This window comes from Lasiosphaeria miniovina (assembly GCF_030549165.1).
Source record: "Lasiosphaeria miniovina strain SMH2392-1A chromosome Unknown B0T26scaffold_3, whole genome shotgun sequence".
Lineage (NCBI taxonomy): Eukaryota > Fungi > Ascomycota > Sordariomycetes > Sordariales > Lasiosphaeriaceae > Lasiosphaeria > Lasiosphaeria miniovina.
This window is the reverse complement of record NW_026848222.1, coordinates 2,590,702-2,616,168: the sequence shown is the minus strand read 5'-3', so window position 1 is coordinate 2,616,168 and position 25,467 is coordinate 2,590,702. Positions and strand designations below refer to the sequence as shown.

The 25,467-nt window shown below is 56.8% G+C and overlaps 8 protein-coding genes across 8 annotated transcripts; 4 read left to right on the top strand and 4 right to left on the bottom strand.

Annotated features, from left to right (window-relative positions):
* The first annotated feature begins 5,353 nt into the window (after positions 1-5,353).
* On the top strand, positions 5,354-6,107 carry B0T26DRAFT_216358 (uncharacterized protein). Its single transcript, XM_060433816.1, has one exon. The coding sequence runs from the start codon at positions 5,477-5,479 to the stop codon at positions 5,984-5,986; it is 510 nt and encodes a 169-aa protein (XP_060298304.1). The 5' UTR covers positions 5,354-5,476; the 3' UTR covers positions 5,987-6,107.
* Positions 6,108-7,446: 1,339 nt separating this feature from the next.
* On the top strand, positions 7,447-8,707 carry B0T26DRAFT_216369 (uncharacterized protein). Its single transcript, XM_060433817.1, has one exon. It carries the CDS (start codon positions 7,657-7,659, stop codon positions 8,482-8,484), a length of 828 nt encoding a protein of 275 aa, XP_060298303.1. The 5' UTR covers positions 7,447-7,656; the 3' UTR covers positions 8,485-8,707.
* Positions 8,708-8,930: 223 nt separating this feature from the next.
* B0T26DRAFT_702504 (uncharacterized protein) lies at positions 8,931-9,722 on the bottom strand (the record flags this gene model as incomplete). Its single annotated transcript, XM_060441632.1, has 1 exon — positions 8,931-9,722. A coding segment is annotated over one exon (792 nt), but the record flags the coding sequence as incomplete, so codon positions are not given.
* A 1,885-nt stretch (positions 9,723-11,607) lies between these two features.
* On the bottom strand, positions 11,608-13,078 carry B0T26DRAFT_641420 (PXA domain-containing protein; the record flags this gene model as incomplete). The annotated part of the gene is made up of 2 exons (XM_060437338.1): positions 11,608-12,455; positions 12,529-13,078. The coding sequence occupies 2 exons, from the start codon at positions 13,076-13,078 to the stop codon at positions 11,608-11,610; spliced, it is 1,398 nt and encodes a 465-aa protein (XP_060298301.1).
* Positions 13,079-13,882: 804 nt separating this feature from the next.
* B0T26DRAFT_643168 (zinc-finger of mitochondrial splicing suppressor 51-domain-containing protein) lies at positions 13,883-15,501 on the bottom strand (the record flags this gene model as incomplete). Its single annotated transcript, XM_060437507.1, has 3 exons — positions 13,883-13,910; positions 13,981-14,638; positions 14,694-15,501. 3 exons carry the CDS (start codon positions 15,499-15,501, stop codon positions 13,883-13,885), a joined length of 1,494 nt encoding a protein of 497 aa, XP_060298300.1.
* A 364-nt stretch (positions 15,502-15,865) lies between these two features.
* On the top strand, positions 15,866-20,276 carry B0T26DRAFT_702503 (Pre-mRNA-splicing factor rse-1). Its single transcript, XM_060441631.1, has 4 exons — positions 15,866-16,237; positions 16,446-18,522; positions 18,714-20,001; positions 20,061-20,276. The coding sequence occupies exons 1-4, from the start codon at positions 15,994-15,996 to the stop codon at positions 20,085-20,087; spliced, it is 3,636 nt and encodes a 1,211-aa protein (XP_060298299.1). The 5' UTR covers positions 15,866-15,993; the 3' UTR covers positions 20,088-20,276.
* A 74-nt stretch (positions 20,277-20,350) lies between these two features.
* On the bottom strand, positions 20,351-21,677 carry B0T26DRAFT_644203 (uncharacterized protein; the record flags this gene model as incomplete). Its single annotated transcript, XM_060437609.1, has 3 exons — positions 20,351-20,892; positions 21,100-21,258; positions 21,533-21,677. The coding sequence occupies 3 exons, from the start codon at positions 21,675-21,677 to the stop codon at positions 20,351-20,353; spliced, it is 846 nt and encodes a 281-aa protein (XP_060298298.1).
* Positions 21,678-23,281: 1,604 nt separating this feature from the next.
* B0T26DRAFT_215386 (SGNH hydrolase-type esterase domain-containing protein) lies at positions 23,282-24,882 on the top strand. Its single transcript, XM_060433814.1, has 4 exons — positions 23,282-23,452; positions 23,568-23,661; positions 23,795-23,919; positions 23,982-24,882. Exons 1-4 carry the CDS (start codon positions 23,447-23,449, stop codon positions 24,564-24,566), a joined length of 810 nt encoding a protein of 269 aa, XP_060298297.1. The 5' UTR covers positions 23,282-23,446; the 3' UTR covers positions 24,567-24,882.
* The last annotated feature ends 585 nt before the right edge of the window (positions 24,883-25,467 follow it).

Genomic DNA, 25,467 nt, shown 5'->3' with positions numbered 1-25,467 from the left:
TCTCGAAAACCAAAAGGAGCAAGGGGCTGCTCGGCGGTAAGAGAGTCTGTGTGAAAGGCTGGTTTTGGGGAGAGGGTGGCAGCGGAGGCGGCGGCATACTGCATGTAGTACATCCCTTGGTCAGGTACGGAGTACCCAGGGCGCCATGTGGAATGGGGCAGCTTTTTGTCCCCCCAACAAGAGTCACTTGGCCCAAGAAACGAACGATTTCAGGAGAAACAAGGCGCAGAAAGGAGCGTTGGAATTGCCTTGTGGGGTAAGAACATGGAAACAATAGGACGCTTTCGAGAAAAACAGTCGAGACACAGCTGCCCTCATGGAACTGAACTCAAGAAACAAAACTCTTAGACCTCGGCCATCCATGCGGCCGGTTGGACCGTAATAGGTGCTATTCTGCACATGAAGAGGCGAAGTAGCGGCCGCGTTGTTTCGTCTAGAATAGAGAATAGACTGGGTAGGTTTGCAAATCGATTCCTGGACCGCTGATTTGCCATTGGGCTGTGGGATGGCCGTCGTCAATGGCATTGCATCTGGAACCAACAGATACTAAGATCAGAAGCACAGATGCCCGAGGTTGTGCCTTAGTGGCTCGACGGCAAGTCTGTGTGCTCTTTCTTCATCAATTCTTCACGGTTGTGGATGTCTGCGATGCTGCGCTGCAACGGCAGCCATGTCAGGGCGGCTGGTGGACTGACCTGCTGGTGGTGGGACCTGCTTAGTTGGACCTGCACCCTAAAACGGGAGCGCTTTCCAGATCGAAACCCAATGCGAAGGGAAGGTGGGGGGTCGGCTCAGACGCGCAACTTCACCTCTACCGGGGAAATACATGTTAGCTTGGTACGTTGTTACTATTAGTATCTTCTAGGGAAATCTCGCTAATTACTAACTTTGCCACCTTCCCACGCTAACATGTATTACCCCGGAGGAGGTGTTGAAGTCGCCCACACGCACGTCCATCATCCGCAGACACGACGGGAAGGCGCGGAGTGGCAACTTGGGAAGGTTCCATGTAGGGCCCGGGGCTTTTCGGATAGAAGCTCAACCTGAACCCGACCTTTGAATTTAGGGTATGCCATGCCAATCCAATGATGCCATACGTTCTCGGTATGCCTCATTTCTTGTTGCCCGACTGGCCGAGAGAGACACCCACCACCACAACGCCAAATCGAGTCTGCTGTGCCTCAGCCGTACCCAAGCTCTAAACGAAGCAAGGTACGGAGTAGGAGCACTGGACTGTACCTAACCTCACCCTTACTTTGGGTCACTTTCACTTTCACTTTCAGTCGCTCCCAGGTCGCTCGCTCTACGAGATCAGATCAGCGTTCGTTCTCGTGAACACGACCCGCCCCGATTTCTCGGCTACCGTTTCCTGTTTCTCGCCGCCCGCCTCCCGTCTCGGTTGTCGTGAGTAGTGACTCGTGCTGTCTGTCTGTCTGTCTGTCCGTCGACGCAGACTGGCCGTGGAGCCAAGTCTTATTGGAATCCTTCGCCAAAGTGCTCCGTGGCAGAGTTCTGTTGTCAATTGGCTCCCTGTGCGCTTCTCTAGAGGGGACGTTGAGGAGCTTTAAATCACGCCCAACCGGAGAGTTCGTTCGCGTCCTGCTTTCTCTCGCATGGATGACTTCATCATGGGACCGTGTCCAGGCAATCCTCACGGGGCGATGGGGATGTCTTAGCAGCGGGCCCCTCCTTTACCAACGCGCTCGCCTGCTTTGGTCCAAAAAGTCCCTTTTGTGCTCGAGAATTTGCTGCTTTCCCCCCTGGCCTGGCCATTTCTCGACGCGATTGGCGGGTCCGGGTTGAGCTACCCCCGATTAGGCCGCCTTCCTCTGGGATCTTGTCGAGTCGTCAGGGATTTACGAGGCATGGTCCAGTAAGAAGCCAGTCCGGCCATGGGGGAGGCCCTGCGCTTGGGCCTCTTCGTTGGTAATGGGCCATATTCTGCCCAATCAAGTATGCGCACAAAATCGGCTTGCAACCCGGAAATTATACCCAATGGCAGCTTGACCTGGCTTTCTTTTTGCACGTCTTGTGGACTTGTGGTTGGACTGCGGAAGACCGGTGTAGGTAACTCGATGGGCGCTGGATTAGAGCTCCTACCGACGGAGTACCTGGGGACTGGACTGCTGAAAGGCGGGACTGGGCCGCTGAAAGGCGGGACTGGACTGGGGGGCTGACATAACATCGACTGATGTCAAGACAAGACCAAGACCCTCCCCCCGGCTCCCCGGATCATCCGACAAGAGCTTGCCGTCGAGGAGGAAGGCGATGCTAGATCCTGTGTCGTCGTCGGCGACTTGGACGTACAAGGGCCCCCCGCCTGACACCTAGATCGCTTGGGAGAAAGAAGCGACTAATGTACGGGATTCAGATGGGATCTCTCCTCAGGGCCGCTTGACTAGGTGAACTTGGCGCGGGCCGCGTCGCGATGCGATCAGATGTCGCGCCGCCGTGCTGGACCTTGCGCCTGCCTGCCAGTCCCCAGTCTGGCCGTCTCCCCACCAAGGCTACCAGGTACAATATCCATACCTACGCATGTACAGTGTTTCAATATGTACGGCTTTCTCTCGCCGCCTGGAACAAAACGCTTCGGTACCTAGTATCCATTAGACCAGAGGATCCTTCCCGGCCGGCAATCAACAATGAGGCGACCATGCCGCCGAATGCCGCGGTGCTCGCCGTGTCGTATGGATAGACGAGGCCCACTGGCGAGGTGAGGTTCCGGCAGTCGTGGTTGGGCCTTGAAGGGGTATTTCCCGTGCTCAACCGAAACAAGCAGCTCGGGCTGTTCAAGGGTTTCCCTGGTCTGGCTTTGGACCACAATAACGGGGCCCCCTTGCCGCAGCCGTCCGCCGTTGTCTATCTTAATTCAAAGAGGTTGAGTTGCGGGTCTTGCGGCAGCTTGGCTAGTACCGCCAAGCTTAAGCCTTAGGCAGCCTCGCTCTGGAGCCGCGAGACAGCCCTCATCGTCGGCTCGCTCAGCGCGGTAGGCGACGGCTGAGCCACCGTCTGTGAGACACGGCCACTGGGGTTCCCATGTCTTGTCTCAGACTCGCCGCCCACCCGATTTCTCGAGTGCGTCGGTCGGCACAATGGCCTTTGTACTGACTGGTCTGAATCTGATCCGTCAGCCATGTCGGGATGGCCAATTCCAGCTGTATGGTAGAGCAGTGTCGATGGCGTCCGTTGGCGACCCCCAAGATGAAGTTTATTAACGTGGGCGCAAGATGGGTCCAGAGAGGGCCGCTTAAGCTAGCGACCACTCACCACACCCCCGGCCCACTCTGGCCCAGCGGGCGGGCACCCAAAGGCAGCCAAACGGCGACAAGATACCGGTTGCGCGGCTGTGATTCGCACACTGAGCCTGTGTCCCGTGTCTGCCGTGGCCATTGACCCTACCACTATTGCGTAGGTAGTAAGATTATTGAGAGAATTATCGACTCGTCCTCCATAACTGGTGCTCTGTACTTGGTATGTATGAGGAAGCAACCGCCTCCGTCTCGTTAGCTCCGATTGCCGGCCTGCCATGGGACGGGGGGTGAATGGCGGATCGCGTTTTTGGCGCATGGCGATGGTGCCCATATCGCTCTCCGCGGATACCAAAAGGCAGCTAGGTATCTCATACTCCGTACCTGCGTCGCACTTCTTCTCGTGCGCGTGGGTGTGCTAGTGGATGTACGTGCGCGTGCCTGTGTGTAGCCATGCGACTGCCATGGTTCGCTTAGATTTGACAGTTTGACACGCCTTGGACGGCCGCCTAGGTACGAGTACATTACTCGAATACTATACCGACTACGGCGGACAAGCAAAGCACGGCACATGGCCGTTGAGGACTGAGAATACCGTCGGCCATCACATTTTCCGCCTGTCCAGGAACGCCTTTAAAACGGACAGCCCTCCAGCCTACCTGTTTCGTGCCTAGTTGCGAAATAGTTAGCCAAGCTCAACGTTGCTTTTGCTCGCTCGCCTACCCCATGTCGATAGGTGCAAGCACATCGAGGGACATGGGTCTGCAGGTCTAGGTCCTTGTCCGTCGGTTCGGGCGCTCCTTCTGACGACGCTAGCAGCATTGATTCTCTTGATTTCCTCCGCTGCCAGTCCCCATGCCTCTCCCCGACGTTTCCTTTCAGAAGCCCGAGCCAGCCCTCCCATCGACGACGCTACGCTGCGCCTGTCGATGCTCTGGGGGACACTGCCATAGCAACCCGGCTGGGCTCGCTCCAGTCCCGACACGTTTCCCATCTCGGACCTGGCCAGTGGTCATGGGCCGTCTTGAGTCTCAACTTCATCTGTCATGTTGTGTACTGAATAGTGTGTACTATCGTCGCCCCCGTCTTATCCTCCTCGTCCGCCTGCTTTGAGGAGGACCCAGCTCTGAGCACCAAGCGGCCCCCCCCCCTTCCAAGCCTCTCCCCCGACTCCCCCCGTGGCTCCCCCAATACCGGCCCACGCACCCTGGACCCCTGCCGGGAGATACAAACATCCTGCGCGCATACATAGTACATATGCTGCCCCAACGTGACCCTCCACCACTACATGGTTAGCACTCTGTGCGTCTGACTTATCTCGACCCAGCTCCAGCAGAGGTCGGACTGCACTGCGGCCCACTGACGCCCTACTGGTAGATCTCTCCTGGTGTCGCTGCCACTACCGCTACCGCTACTGCTACCGCTCCTGCTACCGCTCCTGCTCCTGCTGTGGATGCCCTGGACTCACTTACACAGGTTCCAGTGCTGACAAGAGGCGCCCTTGGTCACTGCGTCGCTTTATGTCTTGGTCGGCAACTCTGGGACAGTCCGTGAATAGAGTCGCTCCCGAATCCGAACAAAGCAGCGAAGCAGCCTGGAGTCGACTCGAGCCCGCCATAGACACGCGTTGCTGCTGCCGCCGAGAGACGGTCTGACGGAAGAGGGTCGAGGAAGGCGTCCCTAACGAGCTCTGGTACTAGCCAAGGGGGGTGCAACACCGACTAAGGCGGCTACGGTTATCTCGAAGCAACGAGGCGCTCTCCTTCTGCTTGCCGAGCCTGTCCAGTCCCGGCCTACGCAGTCTACCCGCTCTTTTTCGACAAGAGGCGTGCCGAAAGGCTGCCGGAAGACGCCTCTGCAGCTAGCTACACTGCAGCTCAGCGCCCGAGGGGGCTCCCAACGCAACAAGCCTTGCGACCTCTTCGACGGCCAGACCGTAGCTGCATGCCCGATAGAGGAACCACAATTGGTCTGCCGTACCATGCAATGCAAGCCGTCTCCTGAGCGAGCACGGTATTGCGCACCCCATTCCTGAAGGGCTGATCCCCACAGCTGCTAGACTCCAGTAGGCCAACACGCATATCCCGGTGAGAGTGGCTCGGCACATCGCCAACACCGCAAAGTGTGGACGACTCAGCTCCCCTCGCGCAGGCCAGGCCAGTGCAGTGCAGTGCTGATCCAAGCCGCCACCACCCACCCGTTCCAGCCAGACGAGTCCTCTCGTGAGCATGCATAACCAGATCATCGGCTCGACAGCCATGGACCAGGAGAACCACATCGCCCAAGACCATCCATACAGCAATGAGAATTGGGTAGACATGAACTCATATCACCACCAGACCACCATGCCCGACTACAGCAATGGGTATGGCTACATACCGCCCATCACCCACGGACTGCCTTCCGAGTCTTTGAACAGGATGCCGCCCCCTCCGCAGCCCATGTCGCAGTCCCAGGCCTCACACACGCAGTTGCCCATGCTGATGATGCCCCATCATGCGACGTGGCCGAGCATGTTGACCAACCCGAACAACTACAGCCCGCACTCGGCACCGCCGGTTGCCATCCCACCCGTCTCGGCGCCGCTCAAGACGTCGAAACTGCCCGCGATCCAGACGTCGCAGCCAAGGAAGACGCTGACCGACGACGACCGCCGCGCCATGTGCCAGTATGCCGAGGACCACCCCACGGCCAAGCAGACAGACATTGGCGCCCGCTTTGGCGTCGAGAGAAGGTAGGCCGCAAGACCACCGTTATCTAAACCCATCTAACACTAGCATAGCACCGTGTCAAAGGTCTTGCGCCACAAGGAAAAGTATCTCTCTTCGGAAGATCGGAGTAGCTCCCCGATCAAGCGCACCAAGGGGAAAGGTGTAGACATTGAAAAGGCTCTGTCCAACTACCTGCGAAATGCCCAAAAGACGGGCATCGCCGTGACAGGTGAGGACCTCAAGGAGAAAGCGCGCCTCTTCTCGACGACGATGAGCAACTCGGGCGACAGCTTCTTCAAGATGAGCAGCTCGACTTGGCTTGACAAGTTTATGCTGAAGCACGGCATCGGCCCGGGGAAACTGATGCGCCGTGCCTCCGAGACCAATATCCCCGACAGTATCCGCGGCTCGCCGTCGCTGAGCGCGTCGCAACCCTCGAGCGCCATTTCTCCGGCCTCTCCGTCTGGGCACCTCTCTCCCTCGCCCTTGTCAGCAAACAGGAGCGACGAGGAGAAGGAGAGCCTGAACAACTTTATGGACTTTGCCACCGAGGGCGGTACATATAAGCACTCGAATTCCCAGAGCACGACGTCCCTGTCGAGCGCATTTACCGACACGGGGGCCTCGTCGTTTTCTGGCGGGAGCGCAATGAGCCCTACTGCCTCGTTCAACTTCTCCCCGGATCCCAATGTCGGCGGGTTTCTCCGGGCCGACAATAGGCAGATTCCGCCTCCCGGGGCCGGCAACCCAAACTTCCAGCGGCCGCGGAGCCAGACATTTCCCACCTTAGATTTGGAGTACATGAACCAGTCCCAGCCTACGGAGCCCTTAACCCCCAAGTACCACGTTTCCGCCACGGCGCCGTCGTCGGCTCTAGAATCTGCGACGAGCGAAACGTCGGGGGCGCATTTTGATCTCAGCCATGCGGTTTCGTCACCGCAGCTTCGTCACAGCAGCAGTAATAGTAGCCTGGCGGCGCGTTCGACTACAACCCCCGTCACCGCGAGCGCTGTCGGTTCATCACCGAGCTCCCCGACACAGGAGGATGCGCGCAAGGCCGCCGACACGCTTTTGTCTTTTATCCAGCACGCTGGCGGGTTTGTGGACCAGAACGAGTACCTCGCTGTCGTTAGGTTGACTGAAAAGTTGCGCATACACCAAAACCAGATTGCAAAGGCCGCAGCGCATGGAATGGGTGGCCTGTCCCGCATCCCCGAAGGCGACAGCGAGATGCCAAACGCCCCGCCGATCAAGGAGGAACCGGTGTTGGGGGCATAAGACAGAGGTATGGGAAAGGAAACGGCTCTGGCTTTCTTTGGGAGGTGCTGTTGCTTATTCTCCCTACCGTGCTTTGGCCCTTGGGTGGCATTAAGCGATTTGCCACCTCTTAATTGTTTTGCATCTGCTGGCATGCAGAGCACGGCCAGGCAACCCGTCTCAAAAATACGGATGGAAAGACCTTTCCCGACGATGCTTGCGAAGTCTCTTGGGGCCTTTCGACGTCATGTTTGGACGAGTCCCTTTGGTATTCAGGGGTACACGATCTTGATGTCTCGCGACAGTCACGTTTCCCAGCTTGTTTTATTTGACGCCCCTGATACTGGACTGCTGGCCTAGTAACAGGGTTTCTCTCTCGCCAACGCCAGTTCTGCCTGCCGCGCCATTCCCTCTGTGTGTGCGCCCCTGAAACACGAACCATGTACACGTCGCCAGAAATTTCGAAATTTTTTTCTCCTCAGCATAACATACGACATTTCCCCTTTTCCCCTGCTATTCGGACCTACATATACCCAACATTGGCGTTATCCATTTGGATGAGGGTTGCGCCAACATCTTTTACCGCTCCCGCAACAGACAGAAAAAAGCGCTCACGCGAAACCAAGACTCGAAAACTCCTCCATCTTCTGCCGCTTATTCGACTTATTTATTTTTTTGGAGTCACACGATTTCCACTTCTTATTCCATTTCCCTTCTCGGCACCCTTTTTGCCCTGTCTCCCCGGGGAGAGACGGGTGCTAGACCTACCACTATTACCATCGACGGTGGCGGTGGTGGGTATTTTTAGGCATGGCATGGCGGGGAGATCATTACCATTTTTTCCCATTTCATATTTTCCTATCTCTGTACAATTTAGTGGCGGTATAATCCTTTTTTATCTTCTTTCCATTTATAGTCTATTTCTTCTCCTTTTCTTTTGCGTCATATATATCTATCCATGGATTGTCCCGCGGGGGCTTTGCAGGGGGACGACCACTCTTGCGTTTGTGTCAGTCACGTCTTATCACGAACTGTTTTGTTTCCCGGGAGCGGACAACGGAGATCCGACCTTTTTCTTATTTTTCATGACAAACAGCGAAGATGGGAGGGCCAGGCCTGACCGATGGCTCAAGGAAAGAAGCAAGCAAGCAAGCAAGCAAGCAGAGAAAAGGAAAGCCGACTCGCAAGGGTTTAGGGATGGATGGGGCTTGTTTCGATTTTATATTTTATTTTTACCTTGGATTCTTCCCAATATTCCCGGCGCATAGTTTCATGAATTTTACCCTTTTTCTCTCCTGTTCTGCTTTGTATATCTGCTTCGTATATCTACCTACAAGCCTACTTGTTCATGCTCGGCGAAATATGACTGGCATATCTTACAAGACAGGCTGGGTATTATTACTAGAATAACCGACACTAGGATGGGTTCTGACCCCCCCCCCCCCAACACTCTCTCCACTATGACGAGACAACGTGTTCAAGGCTACAAAGGAACTAGTAAGGACAAGAAATAAAGACAACAACTAGATTAAAAATCTCAGCCAAGGGGGGGGAATACCATGTCGATTACCTAGCTACTTCACATTAATGATACGCCACGGGGCAGTCTAGTACGGAGCCATTCCAGTTATTATTATTGGTGGAGATGGGGACTGTATTGACCCATCCACACACGTATTCACAAACTTGAGCTCGTCGAGTGAGTAGTCGTTTATTAGGCGAGCCTCTCGGCCCACAGGTTAACGACGCCATTCTCGGCGATCTCGGGTAGCAGGCGCACCAGCAGCAGCTCCACGACGCTGTACATGAGGTGCTTGTTGCAGTAGGCATCGCTAAACACGTCGAGAATCCCCGCCTCAATGTCCTGCAGAGCCCACTCGCCGTCTTGAGCGGCGCCCACCACCTCCGCCTCTTGGCCTTTAATTACAGCGACAGCGGCAGCAGAAGCATCTGTCGTGGACGTCCTGAGGGCGGCAGGGATAGTAGCAGCGCTAGTTTGGTCAGCAGTGCTAGTTGTTGACGGCTGACCGCCGCTCCTCGGAGCGGACCGCTGTGATGGGAGAGCAGTAGCAACATCTTGATCAGGACTAGAAGAGGCGGACGACCCATGTCCGTGCTGCTGCTGGCCGTGCTGCCTTGCTGATCCTTTTGGCGGCAGCAGTCTAGCAGGGCCAGAAGCAGAAGCAGCAGCAGGAGCCGGGGTAGCAGGGTCCCACCCCTCCTCGTTTCCAACAGCGGCGCCACGGCCACGGGCACCAGCGCCAGCACCGTGGCTACCACTACGGCTGCTGCCAAAATACAGCCTTCCCACACCCTTCGGAACAAGGGCCCAAAGAGCACTAGCGCACCTGCGTCGCAACAAAAGCAGCTCTGCTTCGGAAGAGGGCGCCATCAAGGTCGGCTTGCCAGGAATGTTGTTAGGGAACAGAGCCCCTCGCACATTGCGGAGAAGTGGGGGTAAGTTGGCCGGGTCTAGCAAGTACTGGTGGATGCCATACGAGAGAAGCCTGTTTGGTGTGTGTGGTTTTAATTGATTGCCCATGTTAGCTAGCTGAGACAGGCTCGAGGGTGGGTGGCAACAACGACATTGTGTGTTTCATGCGTGGGGGAACGGTGGGAGAAACGGGTGACTGAAGAGCTGAGGGGGTGAGAGAACTGGACTGGTCGGGTGTGCACGGGTGAGAAGAAAGGAATGGGTGTGCCCATTGCCAAAGTGCTCATCCCATCTTTTCTTCCCAGATGGAACGGTTTTCTCGAGCCAGGGGTGGGAATAATGTCTCGGAAGAGGGACAGGGAGCCAGGTGTCTGAGCGTGCAGGCCACGGCGACCAGGGCGGGCACGGAACGGACAAAACGGTCAGGTATCGAGGAAGCAATGGAACCATGGTGTTCAAGCCACCGAAAACAACATGCGCAATTATCGTGGTGCCAGGCCCGGCATTGAGAGACGAGGCGGGTGAAATTGAGACCGACAACTAAGCTAGCTCAGACTGCTGCAAGTGGCTTGCTGGGGAGGGCGGAGAGGTGGAAAGGGGAGCAGTGCAATGAGCACAGTGACCAGAGCTTCCTGCCTTCAATGCGGGGAGACAGGGACGTGAGAGGGTGGGGAGACGCCGGCCGGCTACTGCAACCAAGCAAGCAAGCAGGCAAGCATGGACCTCCATCGGACCTGGGTCGGAGTCTGGAGAGTACCATCGCCTGATCTGCACAGCTCGTGTAACTCGAATTCGAGTGACCGCAAGACCTGTCAAGGCTCTGATCTGTCCTGGACCATGGCGCATACGGCGCTCGGGTGCCTCTGAGTTTGCCTGCCATGGCATATGAGAGAGCGCAGAAAGCTCGGCCGGGGGAGCATTGGTGATGACGCATTGTGCTCACGCATTGTGCTCACCAATCTAAGGCTGGGCACTTTTGCGTTCTTTGGCAGGACAGTGAGACATGGATGTGACATGTCAATCAGCAAGTGACTGACTAAGTGACTGACTGACTGACCGGCCGGCTGGCTGGCTGGCTGACCGACACTGCTTTCTCTCTCGTGTTGACTTGAATCACTCGATAGACTCAGCGACCCCGATCGCGATCGTAAACGGCTTGGAGGACAACCATCATCCAGGAAAGGGCAAGATGCATCGTGACAGTCGATAGTGGCGACAAGTGTAGGGCCTGTATCGGACATGGTAGGGCAAGATAGTCTGTGGGGCAGCAGACCAGAGAGAGCACCGAGACGAGATCGACCAGGCGTGGAAAATGAATTTGGTGAGCAAAACTCGCGAGGTGTGAATGGGGGGGGGTTGTGTGGTCCAAGCCCAACCCCTGCAGGGTGCGGCTTGCTGGGCGCGTAAACAAGGCTCACCGATGGACCGCCGTGCAAGCCTCTGGAAGGGCGTCGAGCAATCGGACGCGGCCAAGGCAACTGCGCGCCGCCATTGGCCCGCCCGTCGAGAGGGGGTTCCAGATGCAGACCCCCGGCGACTGGAACCTCAGAGTCTTGTGGCCGCCGATTCGGCCGCAGGACCTTTTGGGGGTGTGTTCCACCGCATCCAGCTTTAGCCCGAAGCCTTGCTCCCGCCTGGCATTGGCCCGACTGACTGCGGCCCCAGCCAAGACCCTTCCAGACTTCCGGCCGGCCACTCAAAACCAGGATCGCAACGCAACGGGACCGACGGGTCACAACGGGCCAGCAATCTCACTATCTGCCGTGATGCACTTGCACAGCACGCCTTCAGATCCAGTCACGCCCTCAGACCTCAGATCCAGTGACTTGCGGGTCATGCCGTGTGACTGTCTGTGACTGTGGCACGCTACCAATCTCGGGATAAGGAGGGGGCTGGTGGTTGGAAACGATGGTGAGAGTGAAAGCGAAAGGGGGGGCAACAAGTAAACATGATCTTCCTACCTGTCAATCACGCCGTCGACGTTGGCCATTCGTCCCGGCCCAGTCATTGCGATCCACTGGAGAATCGATAATGTGCCGCACAGCCAGGGCATCCGTACGTCCAACTCGGCCAGATTCGATAGGGCAGCCCAGAGCCGGAATGCCAGCACTGGTGTCTTTGGTGGCTCCGTATTCGTCTCCGTCTCGTAGGAATCGGCCGCCTGCATGGGATCGAGCTTGGTATCTGGCCTGTGATGGGCGGCTGCCGCGCCGAGCGCGTGGTCGTCATACTCGTGCTCGTCGAGGACTGGAGCGTTGCGCGAGGCCCGTCGAGGTATCGTGCGCGACGTGATCAGCATGGCCACGATGGCTCTGAGGAGCGACGCCGCCACGAAGCCCCACTGGAGGACCGTCCAGAACAGTGCCTGGATCGAGAAGCCCCTGCGGCCATCTTTCGACCCTCTGCTCGATGGCCCCGCTCCTGGTCCGGGGGCGGCTGGCCTGCCTGCGGCTCTCCGCCGTCCAATAACACCAGCGCCAATAATGATCACCTCCCATAAAAGCCACGGCTCCGATAGTTTGTGAGCAAAGACATTCCCAATAATCAGCTCGGAGAAGATCTGGCCAACCAGTGCCGTCAAACACTCATTTTCGAGGTCCTCGGTTGGGAGCAGCACCGGCAGGACGGCGTGGACGAGCAGCTGACGGTACGCCACCTCATTCTCGGCCTGCTGGGCAACACTATCGGGGTTTGATGGGCGGGGAACTGGAGACAGCGCAGGAAGCGGGTACAGCGAGTGGTATATCTCGCGAGGATCCGTCACCACTGGTGGCTGGGCTACAGGATCGTGGGCGGTTCGGTAGGCTAGATTATTTCCTCTAGTGTTAGCGGCGTGGTGTCTTGTGTAGTCTAGGAATACGAGGGGGGCGTGGCGGACCAGTGATGTGCCTATCGAGAAGGTCGGGGAGCTCGTCCAATAGTAGGCTCTCGAGGTCGACCTTGCGAAGGCGCTGCTCGAGCGCTCTAGTGCAGTGAGCTATGATTTGGACAATCTCGGCGACGAAGGTCTCGTCGGGTGTGATCTTGGAGTACCAGTTCTGGACGAACTCGCGTAGGATGATGGCGATGAGCGCGTACAGCTGCAAGTCGACGTCGTTGCGGCTCGTGAGCGGAGGCAGCAGGTCTTCTATCGGAGCGGGCGTGGTGTTCTTGGCCTTGTCGACGAGTTGCTGGGGGCATAGCGTCCGGCGAATTAGACTGGCCGTCGCTCGATCGGAAAGTCCATCAGCAGGAGCACCGGCAGTAGCACCCGCGGCACCACCACCTCGACGCCCGCTCCCCGACAGCAGCCCGGACGGCTGGATGGGGAGTGGGTTGGACGCTGACGCCGTGGCCGCCGTGGCCGCCGTCAACTCGGGTGCACTAAGAGTTGCCTTGGGCCGTGGAGTCGGCGCACGTGTCGGGCCCTGCGTAGCCGCGGTAGTCATGGCTGTGGCTGATGACTGGTCGTGGCTCTCAATGTCAATCAAACGTAATCGGGATGTCAAGGCATTATGGCGCGTCGGCTCGTGTGCTCATGACGGCGTCGGCTGAGATGTCCGGTCTTGGCCCCTCTTTCCGTGCTTTCGTCTCAGAGAATGGGGCTCTTGTTAAATTCCTGTCGTTCGTCGCATGAGCTTTGCGAGGCAGGCGCGAGTGACCAGAGCGGGTGCTGATAATTGGAGCGCAGCGCAGCAGCGCAGTGCGGTGCAGTACAGTTGTGTCATTCGGTGCCCCAAAACGGCAGGCGGTGAGGCTGAGACATCCAGCAGGAACCCAACCCACCTTCCCGATGCCATTGCATCACATCTCCAATTCTTCGAGCATCCCTTGGTTGAAACCGAAAAAAAAGAGAATAAAGCAATTTAAAGGGAGCATGATCACATATTCCCTACCCGTGATTGGCACATATACACCAAATTACATTTTAGCATAGGCGCAAAGCTTTTCTAGTTTAATCTACTTACATGCCTTTCCGTTTGCTCCACCAAGTCAGGCTCACGCGACCTAACAGTAACCGATGATGGATGTCGGCTTAGTTTCATTTCTCAAGCTGACAATCATTGTTTTGATACGGGCTATACAGTATTTAACATGCTGGCTTTTGTAAAGCTTAAGTTGGTTTCTATTTCATATAAGTCCCCTTTTAATGCGACAACCAGAGATGAGAAGCATACTCCATACAATGGCCGGATTAACCACAATAAGCTTGCTTGACTATCGTACAACAAAGCTCAAAGTCCGGGCCGCGCTCACGACGACTTGCGAGTCGTCTCGTACCTGGGAAAGAAGTGATGGTTAGCATCTTGCGAATGGGGGCACGCATGTACGTAAGACAAAAACAGCTAACCGTTTCCCGCGGAAGGCCCACACTCCCCAATTGCCAGCACTGATGTCTTGGGAGTCGAGGTCGTTCAGATCCCACCGAAGACTCCGGAAAGTGTTTTCACCTGGTTCCATTAGTATGTCGAACTCTCCGGCTGACGTCCGGTTGACCCATTCAACATCACGATCCATGTCAGCTTGGGTGTAACCAGTGACAATCACAGGGGCCTTGGTCTCGAGGAGCATAGGGATCGTCTCCTCCCACTCGTGCGAGCTGGAAGGATGGCCCAGCCCCGGGTGGAAGAGGACGAAACAGTCAAAGTACGGGTCGTACGGGTAGAATTCGCCCGTCTTGTGGATATTGTGGTAATAGTCGACGATCGTGCTGATCTTCATGGACGGCCACACCCGGTCCTCGACAACGGCTCCGAACCGGTTCGAGGGAGTGCGCGGCGGGAGCGGGAACTCGTCGTCCCGGTTGGCCATGCTCTCGGGGCCGATGAATATGAGATGAAATCGGGACAAGGGAAAAAGATGCGCCAGCTGGATCCATACGTCGCGGGGAAGCGACGACTCGGCCCGCGCCCCGAGTATGAACAGCCGCACCGGAGGCGCCTCGGGTCGGAGCCCCTTGATATCAGTACCGCCACCCGACTTGGTGGGATGCAGCGTGTATCGCAGTGCTTTGCAGACGTCAGCTGGCGGGTTCTCAATGGTTGTTTATGGGACTTGACATACCGCCGAAACTCTTGAGACCCTCGACAGTTATTCTGCCATCCGACTTGTAGCTATACGGGCTCAATTCGTGCAGAACGCTCGCTACCGTGACCGGGAATGTGAGCAGCCTAGTGGCTTGCCTCATGCTCCGGTCGTGGTTGATGGCCTGGAAGTTCCGCGTGTACAGGAACGTGTCCCAGTTTGTCATGTTGACCAGGGCCTCCTCCATCTGAGGGCCGGCATACTCAAACTCGGGGAAATAGCGGCCGGACCGGAGGTCATGGTCGTCCTCGTTGATCTGCCGCAGCGTGTCGCATATCTCGAGGTGTGCCTCGTAGTCGTCGGCCCAGTGCTCCTTGCTGCAGTAAACCGGGATGCCGCAGTCCGGGCACTCGAAATTGACATGGGCCGGCTTCTGACCCCCCGTTCCTGGCTGGTGATCGGGATGGGGGCAGCTTCCGTGCTGTCTGATATAGGCAGCTCGGCGGCGGATTTCGGGGATGGGCGAGTTCGTGAAGGAGTGAAAGAGGTCGTCGGGTTGCAGGACGGGCTTAGCGGTCCCTGGCAGGTTTGCAGCAGCCACGCCGGCCGGGCTGAAGCTCGGCTGCGCAACACCAGATGACAACCGTCGGGGGACCGAGATCTTCACGGAGCGAGGAGAGTTGGCGATGCGTGGCTGGTGGAGCGACCGCTGCTGCTGCTGCTGCTGCCGTGATAGAAGAAAGCCATTGGCTCGTATGCTCTGGCTGCCCAACAATGGCGAGGTGCGGCATCGCGTGCATATCCTCAGTATCGCCGAGCATGCTGCGAGCTCTGCAGGGAGAGCCATTTCGGTAATTCGTGCCGTGCCTCCTCAAGCTCGCGGTCGACTCGAGATGCCTAGGTAGGCTTAACTTTTTGGGAGCACCACGACGTTTGTCAATTGCCCGGACGGAGTGATACGGGCGTCGATCCGCGCAGCTTTAGGTACCGCAAATTAAGCTCCGTGAGGAGCCGGCAGCCCAATCAGCGCTTCCCTAGCCACACAACCCTAGCTCTTATCAGTTTTAGGCTCAGGGTTTTCGCCTGTTGGAATATTAAGGTAGGGGCTTCTAGTGGGGCAGACGAGGGTCCAAGCTCTGCGGGGTGTGGCGCCTACAGCTGGCTAGCAAGCTCTGAACTTGCCTCGACGAATATTTTTTTCTTAGCTCCCGAGCTTTGGTTGCTTTCAAATTCAAACAACAAATAACCTGTCACTCAACATTATCCAACATATTTCAACAAGCAGTAGCAGAAACCTCCACAACAAAGCCGCGCCGGCTTACCGCGCACAGCCGGAATCATGGCGGCCACATCGAACATGTTCATGTACTCGCTGACAATCCAGGCGCCGTTGACAATCTCGCAGGCCCTCGTTGGCCAGTTCTCGGGAACTGGGGGGCAGCAGATCATCACGGCCTCTGGATCGCGTCTCACACTCCTCCAGCCCGACGCGAAGCAGTTCAAGGTCGACACGCTGCTGTCGCAGGATATATTTGGAATCATCAGGGCAATCTCATCATTTCGCTTGGCTGGCAGTCACAAAGGTGATTAACGCCCTTCCCCTCCCCCCTCTCTCCAAACCCGCTTCTTGAACAAGTAGTGATTCTGGGTCCGACCTTCAGCGCTGGCGGATTGCATCTCCACACTTGCAAGATCTTCAGCTTGCCTTCGCGGCTTGCCAATAACGGGCCCTCCAATCGTTCCATCCCATGACAGACTCCGCTAAAACAAGGAAACTACTCCGTCTCCTAGACTACATAATCCTCGCAACTGATTCGGGCCGTATCGCTATCATCGAGTACATGCCCAAAACGAACAGGTTCGAGCGTATCCACCTCGAGACGTTTGGAAAATCAGGATCGCGCCGTGTTGTTCCGGGCCAATATCTTGCAGCGGACCCGAGAGGTAGAGCCTGCCTGATTGCCTCGATCGAGAAGAACAAACTCGTCTACGTCTTGAACCGGAATGCCCAAGCAGAGCTCACAATCTCATCACCCCTCGAGGCGCACAAACATGGTGTTCTCGTGCTCTCGCTCGTCGCACTTGACGTCGGCTATTCGAATCCTGTATTTGCCGCTCTGGAGCTCGACTACTCCGAAGCCGATCTGGATCCCACAGGCCAGGCCCGCGAAGAGGCCGAGACGCAACTTGTGTATTACGAGCTTGACCTGGGTCTGAACCACGTGGTGAGGAAGTGGTCCGATACTGTCGACCCGACCTCGTCCATGCTCTTCCAGGTTCCCGGCGGCAATGATGGCCCCAGCGGTGTGCTCGTCTGCGGCGAAGAGAACGTCACGTACCGGCACTCAAACCAGGAAGCCTTCCGCGTCCCAATTCCCAGGCGGCGAGGAGCCACCGAAGACCCGCAGCGAAAGCGAACAATCATATCGGGTATGATGCATAAACTCAAGGGGAGTGCGGGTGCATTCTTCTTCCTCCTACAGTCTGACGACGGCGACCTGTTCAAGGTTACAATAGATATGGCCGAGGACAGTGAGGGCAACACGACCGGGGAGGTCAAACGGCTCAAGATTAAGTACTTTGACACAATCCCGCTGGCCACCAGCTTGTGCATTCTCAGGAGTGGATTTCTCTTCGCAGCTAGCGAGTTCGGCAACCACCACTTGTATCAGTTTGAGAAGCTTGCAGACGACGACGACGAGCTCGAGTTCAGCAGCGACGAGTTTCCCACCGACGCCCGGGCCTTGTATACGCCCGTATACTTTTACCCCCGGCCAGTTGAAAATCTGATCCTTGTCCAAAGCATGGATGCAATGAACCCCTTGGTTGATTGCAAAGTTGCCAACCTAACAGGTGAGGACGCGCCGCAAATATACTCGATCTGCGGAAGCGGGGCGAGGAGCACATTCCGGTCGCTTAAGAACGGCCTGGAGGTGACTGAGATTGTTGGTGAGGAATTGCCTGGCACGCCCTCGGCTGTCTGGACGACCAAACTCGCGAGGGATGATGAGTTCGATGCCTACATCGTCATGTCCTTCGCCAACGCGACGCTTGTTTTGAGCATTGGAGAGACGGTGGAGGAGGTTCAAGACTCGGGCTTCATGTCGGATGTGACGACCCTAGCTGCGCAACAGCTGGGCGAGGAAGGCTTGATTCAGGTCCACCCCAAGGGAATTCGCCACATTGTCAGAGGTCGTGTGAACGACTGGCCGGCACCACAGCATCGATCCATCGTCGCCGCTGCAACCAACGAAAGCCAGGTTGTCCTCGCCCTTAGCTCCGGCGAAATAGTGTACTTCGAGGTCGAGTCCGATGGTAACCTGGCAGAGTATGACGAGAAGAAGGAGATGACCGGCACTGTTACCTGCCTCAGTCTTGGCAAGGTCCCAGAAGGACACAAGAGAAGCTCCTTTCTAGCCGTGGGGTGCGACGATTGTACTGTCCGGATTCTCAGCCTCGACCCTGAGACGACTCTGGAAATGAAGTCGGTCCAAGCCCTGACCGCGGCCCCTTCGTCTCTGTCTATCATGGCTATGGAAGATTCCTCAGGCGGGTCCACGTTATATCTTCACATTGGTCTTCACTCAGGAGTCTATCTACGGACCGTCCTAGACGAAGTTACCGGCGAGCTCACCGATACTCGTCAAAAGTTCCTAGGGCCGAAGCCGACCAAGCTCTTCCAGGTTTCGGTTCAGAATCAGCCTTGCGTCCTGGCCTTGAACTCGAGGACCTGGCTGGGATATACTCATCCGCTGACCAAAGCATTCATGATGACGCCTTTGAGTTACCAAGACCTTAACTACGGTTGGAACTTCAGCAGTCAGGAGTGTTTGGAAGGTGTAGTGGGGATCCAAGCAAATTTCTTAAGGTATACTCTTTTTTCTCTTTTTTGCCTACTCCCCGGCCCTACATGATGATAAAAGGGATCCCAAAGCCAATTGGCAATGAGGTATTGACTAAAAACTACGGTTTGTAAATCAATTGTTCCTTCTGATGCAGCTCTTTCTGGCACGCTCTTTTGACTTCTTGCTCTTCCATGTCGGCTGACGCACAATGTAGGATCTTCAAGGTCGAGGGACTGGGTGACAATCTCATTCAGAAGTCGATGCCGCTAACATACACACCAAAACGGCTCGTGAAGCACCCCGAGCAGCCTTATTTCTACACCATCGAGGCAGAAAACAACACTTTGCCTCCTGAACTACAGGCGAAGTTGCTCGAACAGCCGAACGTGGCGAACGGAGATGCAAAAATACTACCACCTGAGGAGTTCGGACACCCTCGAGCCAAGGGTCGGTGGGCATCCTGTATTAGCATTATCAACCCTCTCGGAGATGAGCCGAGCGTTCTTAGCAAGATCGATCTCAGCGACAACGAAGCCGCCGTCAGCGCGGCTGTTGTTCCGTTTGCGAGCCAAGAAGGCGAAAGCTTTCTTGTTGTTGGCACAGGGAAAGACATGGTTCTGAATCCGCGTCAGTTCACTGAAGGGTATATCCATGTCTACCGGTTCCACGAAGACGGCAGAGAGCTAGAGTTCATCCACAAAACCAAAGTCGAAGAGCCCCCAATGGCACTGATGCCGTTCCAAGGGCGTCTCCTCGTCGGCGTGGGCAAGACGCTGCGAGTTTACGATCTAGGTCTTAGGCAACTCCTCCGAAAAGCACAGGCAGATGTGGCGCCGCAGCTTATTGTCACGCTGCAGGCGCAAGGAAATCGCATCGTGGTCGGCGATGTCCAGCAAGGCATTACCTACGTAACCTTTAAGCCGGACAGCTACAAACTTCTGCCGTTTGCTGACGACTCAATCAACCGATGGACGACATGCACGACGATGGTTGACTATGACTCGGTTGCGGGAGGAGATAAATTTGGCAACCTCTGGGTTCTGCGGTGTCCTGATAAGGTCAGCACCGAAACCGATGAGCCAGGCTCTGAAATTCATCTCACGCACGCGCGAGACTATTTACATGGTGCGCCGAATCGTCTCAGCCTTATGACGCACTTCTACACGCAAGACCTCCCGACTAGCATCTGCAAAACCAGTCTCGTGGTGGGCGGCCAAGAAGTCCTTGTCTGGAGCGGACTACAAGGCACCATTGGAGTGCTGATCCCGTTCATCAGCCGGGAGGACGTAGACTTTTTCCAGAGTCTAGAAAACCACATGCGAAATGAAGACCCACCTCTAGCAGGCCGCGACCATCTCATCTACCGGGGCTACTATACACCGGTCAAGGGTGTCATTGATGGCGATCTTTGCGAGAGATACAACCTGCTTTCCAACGACAAGAAGCAGATGATTGCCGGCGAGCTCGACCGGTCGGTTCGAGAGATTGAGCGCAAGATTTCAGTATGTTTAGCCCCTCTATTGGTCCTCTTAAAGGGGCCACTCTTACTAACTCGCTGCAGGACATTCGAACGAGGTCTGCTTTCTGATGACCATGAAGAGCTCTATAGGATGGGTCTAGGCGGTAGTTTGGTTTGTTTGGGATACTCTTTACAGCAGGCGCTCATGGTTTAGCGGATAGCAGCGGGCAGGCAGGATGGCGTTTCGGAAAGTGTGAGAAATTATGACGGGAATCCCCCAAGCGGATTTGTTCGAGTAGTATACAGCAAGAATCACAATGTCTATATCCCTAGGTGCCGCCTCTAGTAAACCACGCGTGTCTTGCTTGTGTAGCAAGTGTCCGAAGTCAGCACTAGGTGACTCTTTTCGAGGAGGGCCCCTCGCCATTCACAGCCCTCCGAGCCGCGTCTCGACGGCTCCTCGCCCACGGCAAACGCAGACCGTTGGCGTTGGCAGCATTAACGAGAGGGTGGTCCCGCTCCCAGGCCTCGTCGGCGAAATATGCCTCGGTGGCGTCGTGGAAATCGTAGCCCGCCTGCTCAAGGTACAGCACGGCGACGTCGTAGTCCGCCACCTTGGTCGCCACCATCCAGCGGCGGATCTTGGCCTTGCGGGCCTCCTCCTCCTCGCCCTCGACGGGCCGCGGCGACAGGCTCGCGCCGCCGCCCGGGATCAGCACCGCCCGCCGGCCCTGCAGCAGGAAATCGCTGCCGAGGTTGTTGGCCCGCCGCAGCGCCGCCGCAGACACCCCGTACCGCAGCGATAGCGATAGGACTGTGTCATGCTCGTGGTCGAGGAAGTGCAGCGTGTCTTCCCTCACCGCCGCCGCCGGAGAGGAGGGCGTTGGTGAGGATGATGAAGGAGAAGAGGAGGAAGATGAAGGGGACGCACCGCCTTTCTCGTCGCTCTGCGCCACAGCGGCCGCTCCCTGCTCCTCGCCAGCGTCATACGCTGGCGGCGCAGGTTGGGCGGCGGCGGCGGCGGTTGGTGGGGTCGCCATGTACGGCGGAGGCGCGGCCAGGTTGGAAACAGCTGCGTAGGAAGGGAGCTGGGGGTCTTGCTGCTGATACTGCTGCTGGTGGTGCCTGTTCCGCGGAGCACTGGTTGATAATAATGGGAAAGGTAATACGGATACGTGGTGGGCTGAGGATGACGACGGCGACGGCGACGACGACGGTGCGGTCTGGCAAAAGGGACAGTAACCGCCGAAACGGGGGTTTTTCTGTAACGTGTTGCAACACAAGCCCCGACGGGATAATACTTGTCAGACCTGATCACAACCAAATCAGAAGGCCAAGATTTAGACAAATTACAAAAAAATAAGAAATTCACGTTGGGTTTATTTTCTGTTTCATCACATGCAATTGAGATTGGGGCAGACAGGTTCTGGCCAAGGCCAAGGCAGGGCAAGGCAAGGCAGACAGGGGCATGTTTTGTTCGAGTGACACGGAGAGGAAAAAGGGGGCGAGGCCCGAAAGTGGAACATGAGACAGTGGAACGTGAGCGGGAGAGAGTGAAGGAGGGAGACATGCACTTATACATTCGCCGCAAATCACTCGCCCGCAGCAGTCTTCAAGGCGGCGGTTGTCTGGCAGGGGCTTCTCTGACGCCGCCGACAGGCGCGGGACATCCGAGAGGAGGGTTGTGCAGGTGCAGCAGAAGGAGGGTTCCTCGGCCATTTGTTAAGTATTTTGTTGGCTCTGTCTGAGCCGAGGGCGGACTTGATTAGATGCGGCGTGCTTTCTGTTTGAAAAGCAGAGGTGGTGCCACTGTGGACCCGAATGAAGGGCTAGTAAGGATCGGAGAGGCTGGCTGCCTGCTCGGATAAGTTGGTGTTTGGTGTTTTGTGGTTGGTGATGATGTCGCCATACTCTCCGTGGCGTTGATGTCGAGTGAGTATCCGTTTGGTAAGTGGGGGCTATCGATAAGCCTTTCCTTCTGAATGAGGGGTGGAGGACCCCGCACCCCCCTAACCCCCCCCGGTGTAATGTCGCCCGCCAACAACCCTCCCTGCCTGCAAGTTTCGTCCCATCATGGCCCGCCATTGACCGAGGATGAAACAAAAGGCCAAGCGAACAGCCAAGGTGTCGGATTGCTACGTATGCATCTAGGCACGATGATATCAGTCAAGCAATCCAAGCTCAAGTCTGGCGGCCTAGCAGATTTGGATTGCAGTGGCCTGAGACATTTCTGTCGCCGCCCGCATCGTTATCACCCGGAACGAGCTGGCGGGTGACGGTGACCAGAACAGCACAGTGCAGTCGAGGACGGGCAAAGGAGTGGAGGACAACCGACTATGTAAGAGCGGTGGAAGCGGACCCCTGCGCCGAGCCGGATCGGCGCCGTAATTGAGGGCCACCACCAGCCTATCACGGCCTGTGCCAGGGCATGGTGGCTAGTGGTGCTACCGTCTTCCGTCTTTTCGTCCACCAACAATTACAGTAGCTTCAGAGAGGCACACCCAAAGGCTTTCATGTGACCGCTAGTCTCGCCAGCTTGGGCCGGGAGGAGCTGAGCGCACGCAGTAGCCCAGCGGGCGCTTTGCTGTTTGCAGGGGTGGCTGCTCACCGTCAGTTATCGTCTTGCAGGCTTGGCTTGGTATGCATTATTATTGTGGACGATAAATGTCATCAGACTGAGGGCCCACCGTCCGGACCTCTCTCGGCATGTAATATTCCGCAGTGAGTGTGAGGTGAGGGTGGTCAAGGCGGTCTTGCCCAACCCAAATGGAAGGCTGCCTGCCATTCTTGGTTGGCCCACGGCACTGGAACAATGGAAGGGGCTCCCGACGCAGTGGTTCGTCGGCGTGACTGGACGGGCCACGAGCAAAAACGTGCTCTGAGCTTCGGCTTGCATGTAATGTGCATACATGTATGTACTGTACAAGCACTACACTACCTTACATACCGCACATCCATACTTGCACGGTCATCTGAACCTGGAACCTGGGAAGCTGGAATACGCAGGCTGGAAAGCTCCGCCGGTCGCCAAAGTCCGTCTTCCTCCGATCCCGATTCCGAGCTACTATGCCCTGCTAGTCGCCTCGCCTCAGCTAGCGAACACTCAGCACTTAGCACGGCTTCTGCGCCCGGCACGCCATGGAATCATCCTACTTGACGTTTAAGCCGGCAAATTAGCTATCTAGGCACTCATAGGGCCGGCCACCTCAACCCAGACCGTCCGCGGTAGCCAATGTTCCATGTTTCATGTGGGGGAACAGAGTCCAGACCACTGAGCAGAGCCGAAAGCCTAACAGAGGAGTGCGGTGGGGCGACTTGGCATCCCGTGTCACCGCGACAGTTAAGGTAGCAAACTAGTCGGCAACGCTATATGAGGAGACGCCTGTCCGGCTTTGCTTCCTAGGCTGAGCTCTCTCTTGAGGCCAAAGAGCCCCGTGCCTGCGGCCGAAGAGATAGTAGTCTGAGTCGACAGACTCCCATAATACGCAATGGCGGTAAGCCAAGACCATATGCGCCCCCCTCACCTTATCTAGGTTGCCCCGGGTCCGCTCAAAACGGTCAACGAGCTCTACTGACAGCCGCTCGCCCACCATGTTTCTTACCACCTAGGCTCCTTATCCCCAGGTCATCCTGTTTGGCGATAGTTTGTTTCAGCAGGCCGTCCGCCCTGACGGCTTCTCATTCCAAGCCGCCTTGGAGACACGTGAGTGCCGTCTTTCCCGGGCGCCGTCGAGAAGCCCGTGCCCCGACCCCCAGCCAAAGTCCGAGCCGCACGAGAGGTACCTACCTGCCCCGGCAGAAATTTCGGCGTGCTGACCCGGTTGCTTTGGTTCCAGATTGCCTCCGCCGCCTTGATGTCGTCAATCGCGGCCTCTCAGGCTATAATACATCCAATGCTCTCCAGGCCTTGCCACGCATCTTCCCCTCGCCGGCGCCAGCCGGGTCAAAGATTGAGTATCTCGTGCGTTCCTCCAAACTGTGCCCACCGAGATAGACAGACATCTAATCGGACTCGCGGCTTAGTTCGTCTTGTTTGGGGCCAACGATGCCTCCCTCCCGCTGCCCACCAACAGGCAGCATGTGCCCCTGGACAGGTTCAAGATCAACCTGACGCGCATCATCACGCACCCAAACATCGCGGCGCACAAGCCCAAGATCGTCCTAGTCACGCCGCCGCCACTTGACGAGATCCACATCGCCAGCAAAGATGTCGCCGACGGCCATGGCCAGGCGACGAGAGAGGCCAAGATCAGCGCGGAATACTCGGCGGCGGTCCGCCAGGTCGCCGCGGCCAACCCGGACGTCATCCTCGTAGACCTATGGAAAGCGCTGATGGAGACAGCCGTCGCCAAGACACCGGGCTTCGACGCCAGCAGCGGCGCCGTGCTGGGCGACCCCGAGAGCGGCGTGCGCGGGCATCTGGAACAGCTGCTGCCTGACGGCCTGCACATGAGCTCCGAGGCGTATCGCGTCTTCTACGACCTGGTCGAGCCGCTCGTCGGCGTCGAGTGGGCAGGCACCCCCCAAGAGGACAGGGTCGCCTACGTGCTTCCCGACCATCGCGTGGCGCCGTGGTTGAGCGAGGACGAGTACTGGCGGCGGACGTGAGGTGAAGTACATACGAGGCGAGACTTAGCGTAAGAGAGAGAGAGAGAGAGGCGCGTGATTTTGGGGAGGGGAGGCCTGACCCTGACCAACATATACTATTAGGTAGTTTCAGTGTTCACATGCAAGCCTGATTACCGTGGATATGGACCTACCCGACCAGGGCTAGTCTAGCAGGTAGCTAGCTACAGCTGTTGTGCCGTACCGTGTGCAAGGCTGCGCATGAGACGCCGAGCCCCGACATCCATTCACGGAGCCTGCGTGAATTTGAAATAACAAGCCGTACTCCGTACAGCACGCGTATAAGGAGAAAAAGAAGCCCGAGGTCGTTCGTCGTCTTTGCCTGCATGAAGTCGAGATTAACCACAAAAGGCCAAGGAGATGAAACGGCATTAGGTGATTGGCTTCAAAGGATCTTAGGAGCGGGCAGCTAGCGATCTCCATGTTTGAACCTCAATCTAGTCTACCCGACCTTAGGTTCCAGGTTGGCAGGTTGGCATCCTCGGATCCCCGAGGCCCTAGGGCGGGGGGAGTTGGGGCGGGTGGCCCCTCACTAGTAGCCCCATGCACTCTTAGTCATATCAATCTGCCTGCGGCTGGCTGGCTTGCAGTTGCCGCGAGTTAGTTAGTACCACATGCTCAGGCACAGGCAGCCTCTCACCTGTCTTTCAGGTCGACGCCGTGCAAACGCGCCGCTGAGCGATTGGATGTCAACGTTCAGAAAAACACAGACCATCCCGTTCACGAAACAACCTAACATACCAACTAACGGCTCCTTTGCACGCTCCATCCGAAAAGCTGTTTCGAGTCTCAGCCGAAATTCCAAGCCTGCAATACCTACTTTTGCTCCAAGCAACACCTTCCGGCCGCCTGACGGATACCTAGCCCGACCCTTCTGTCATCA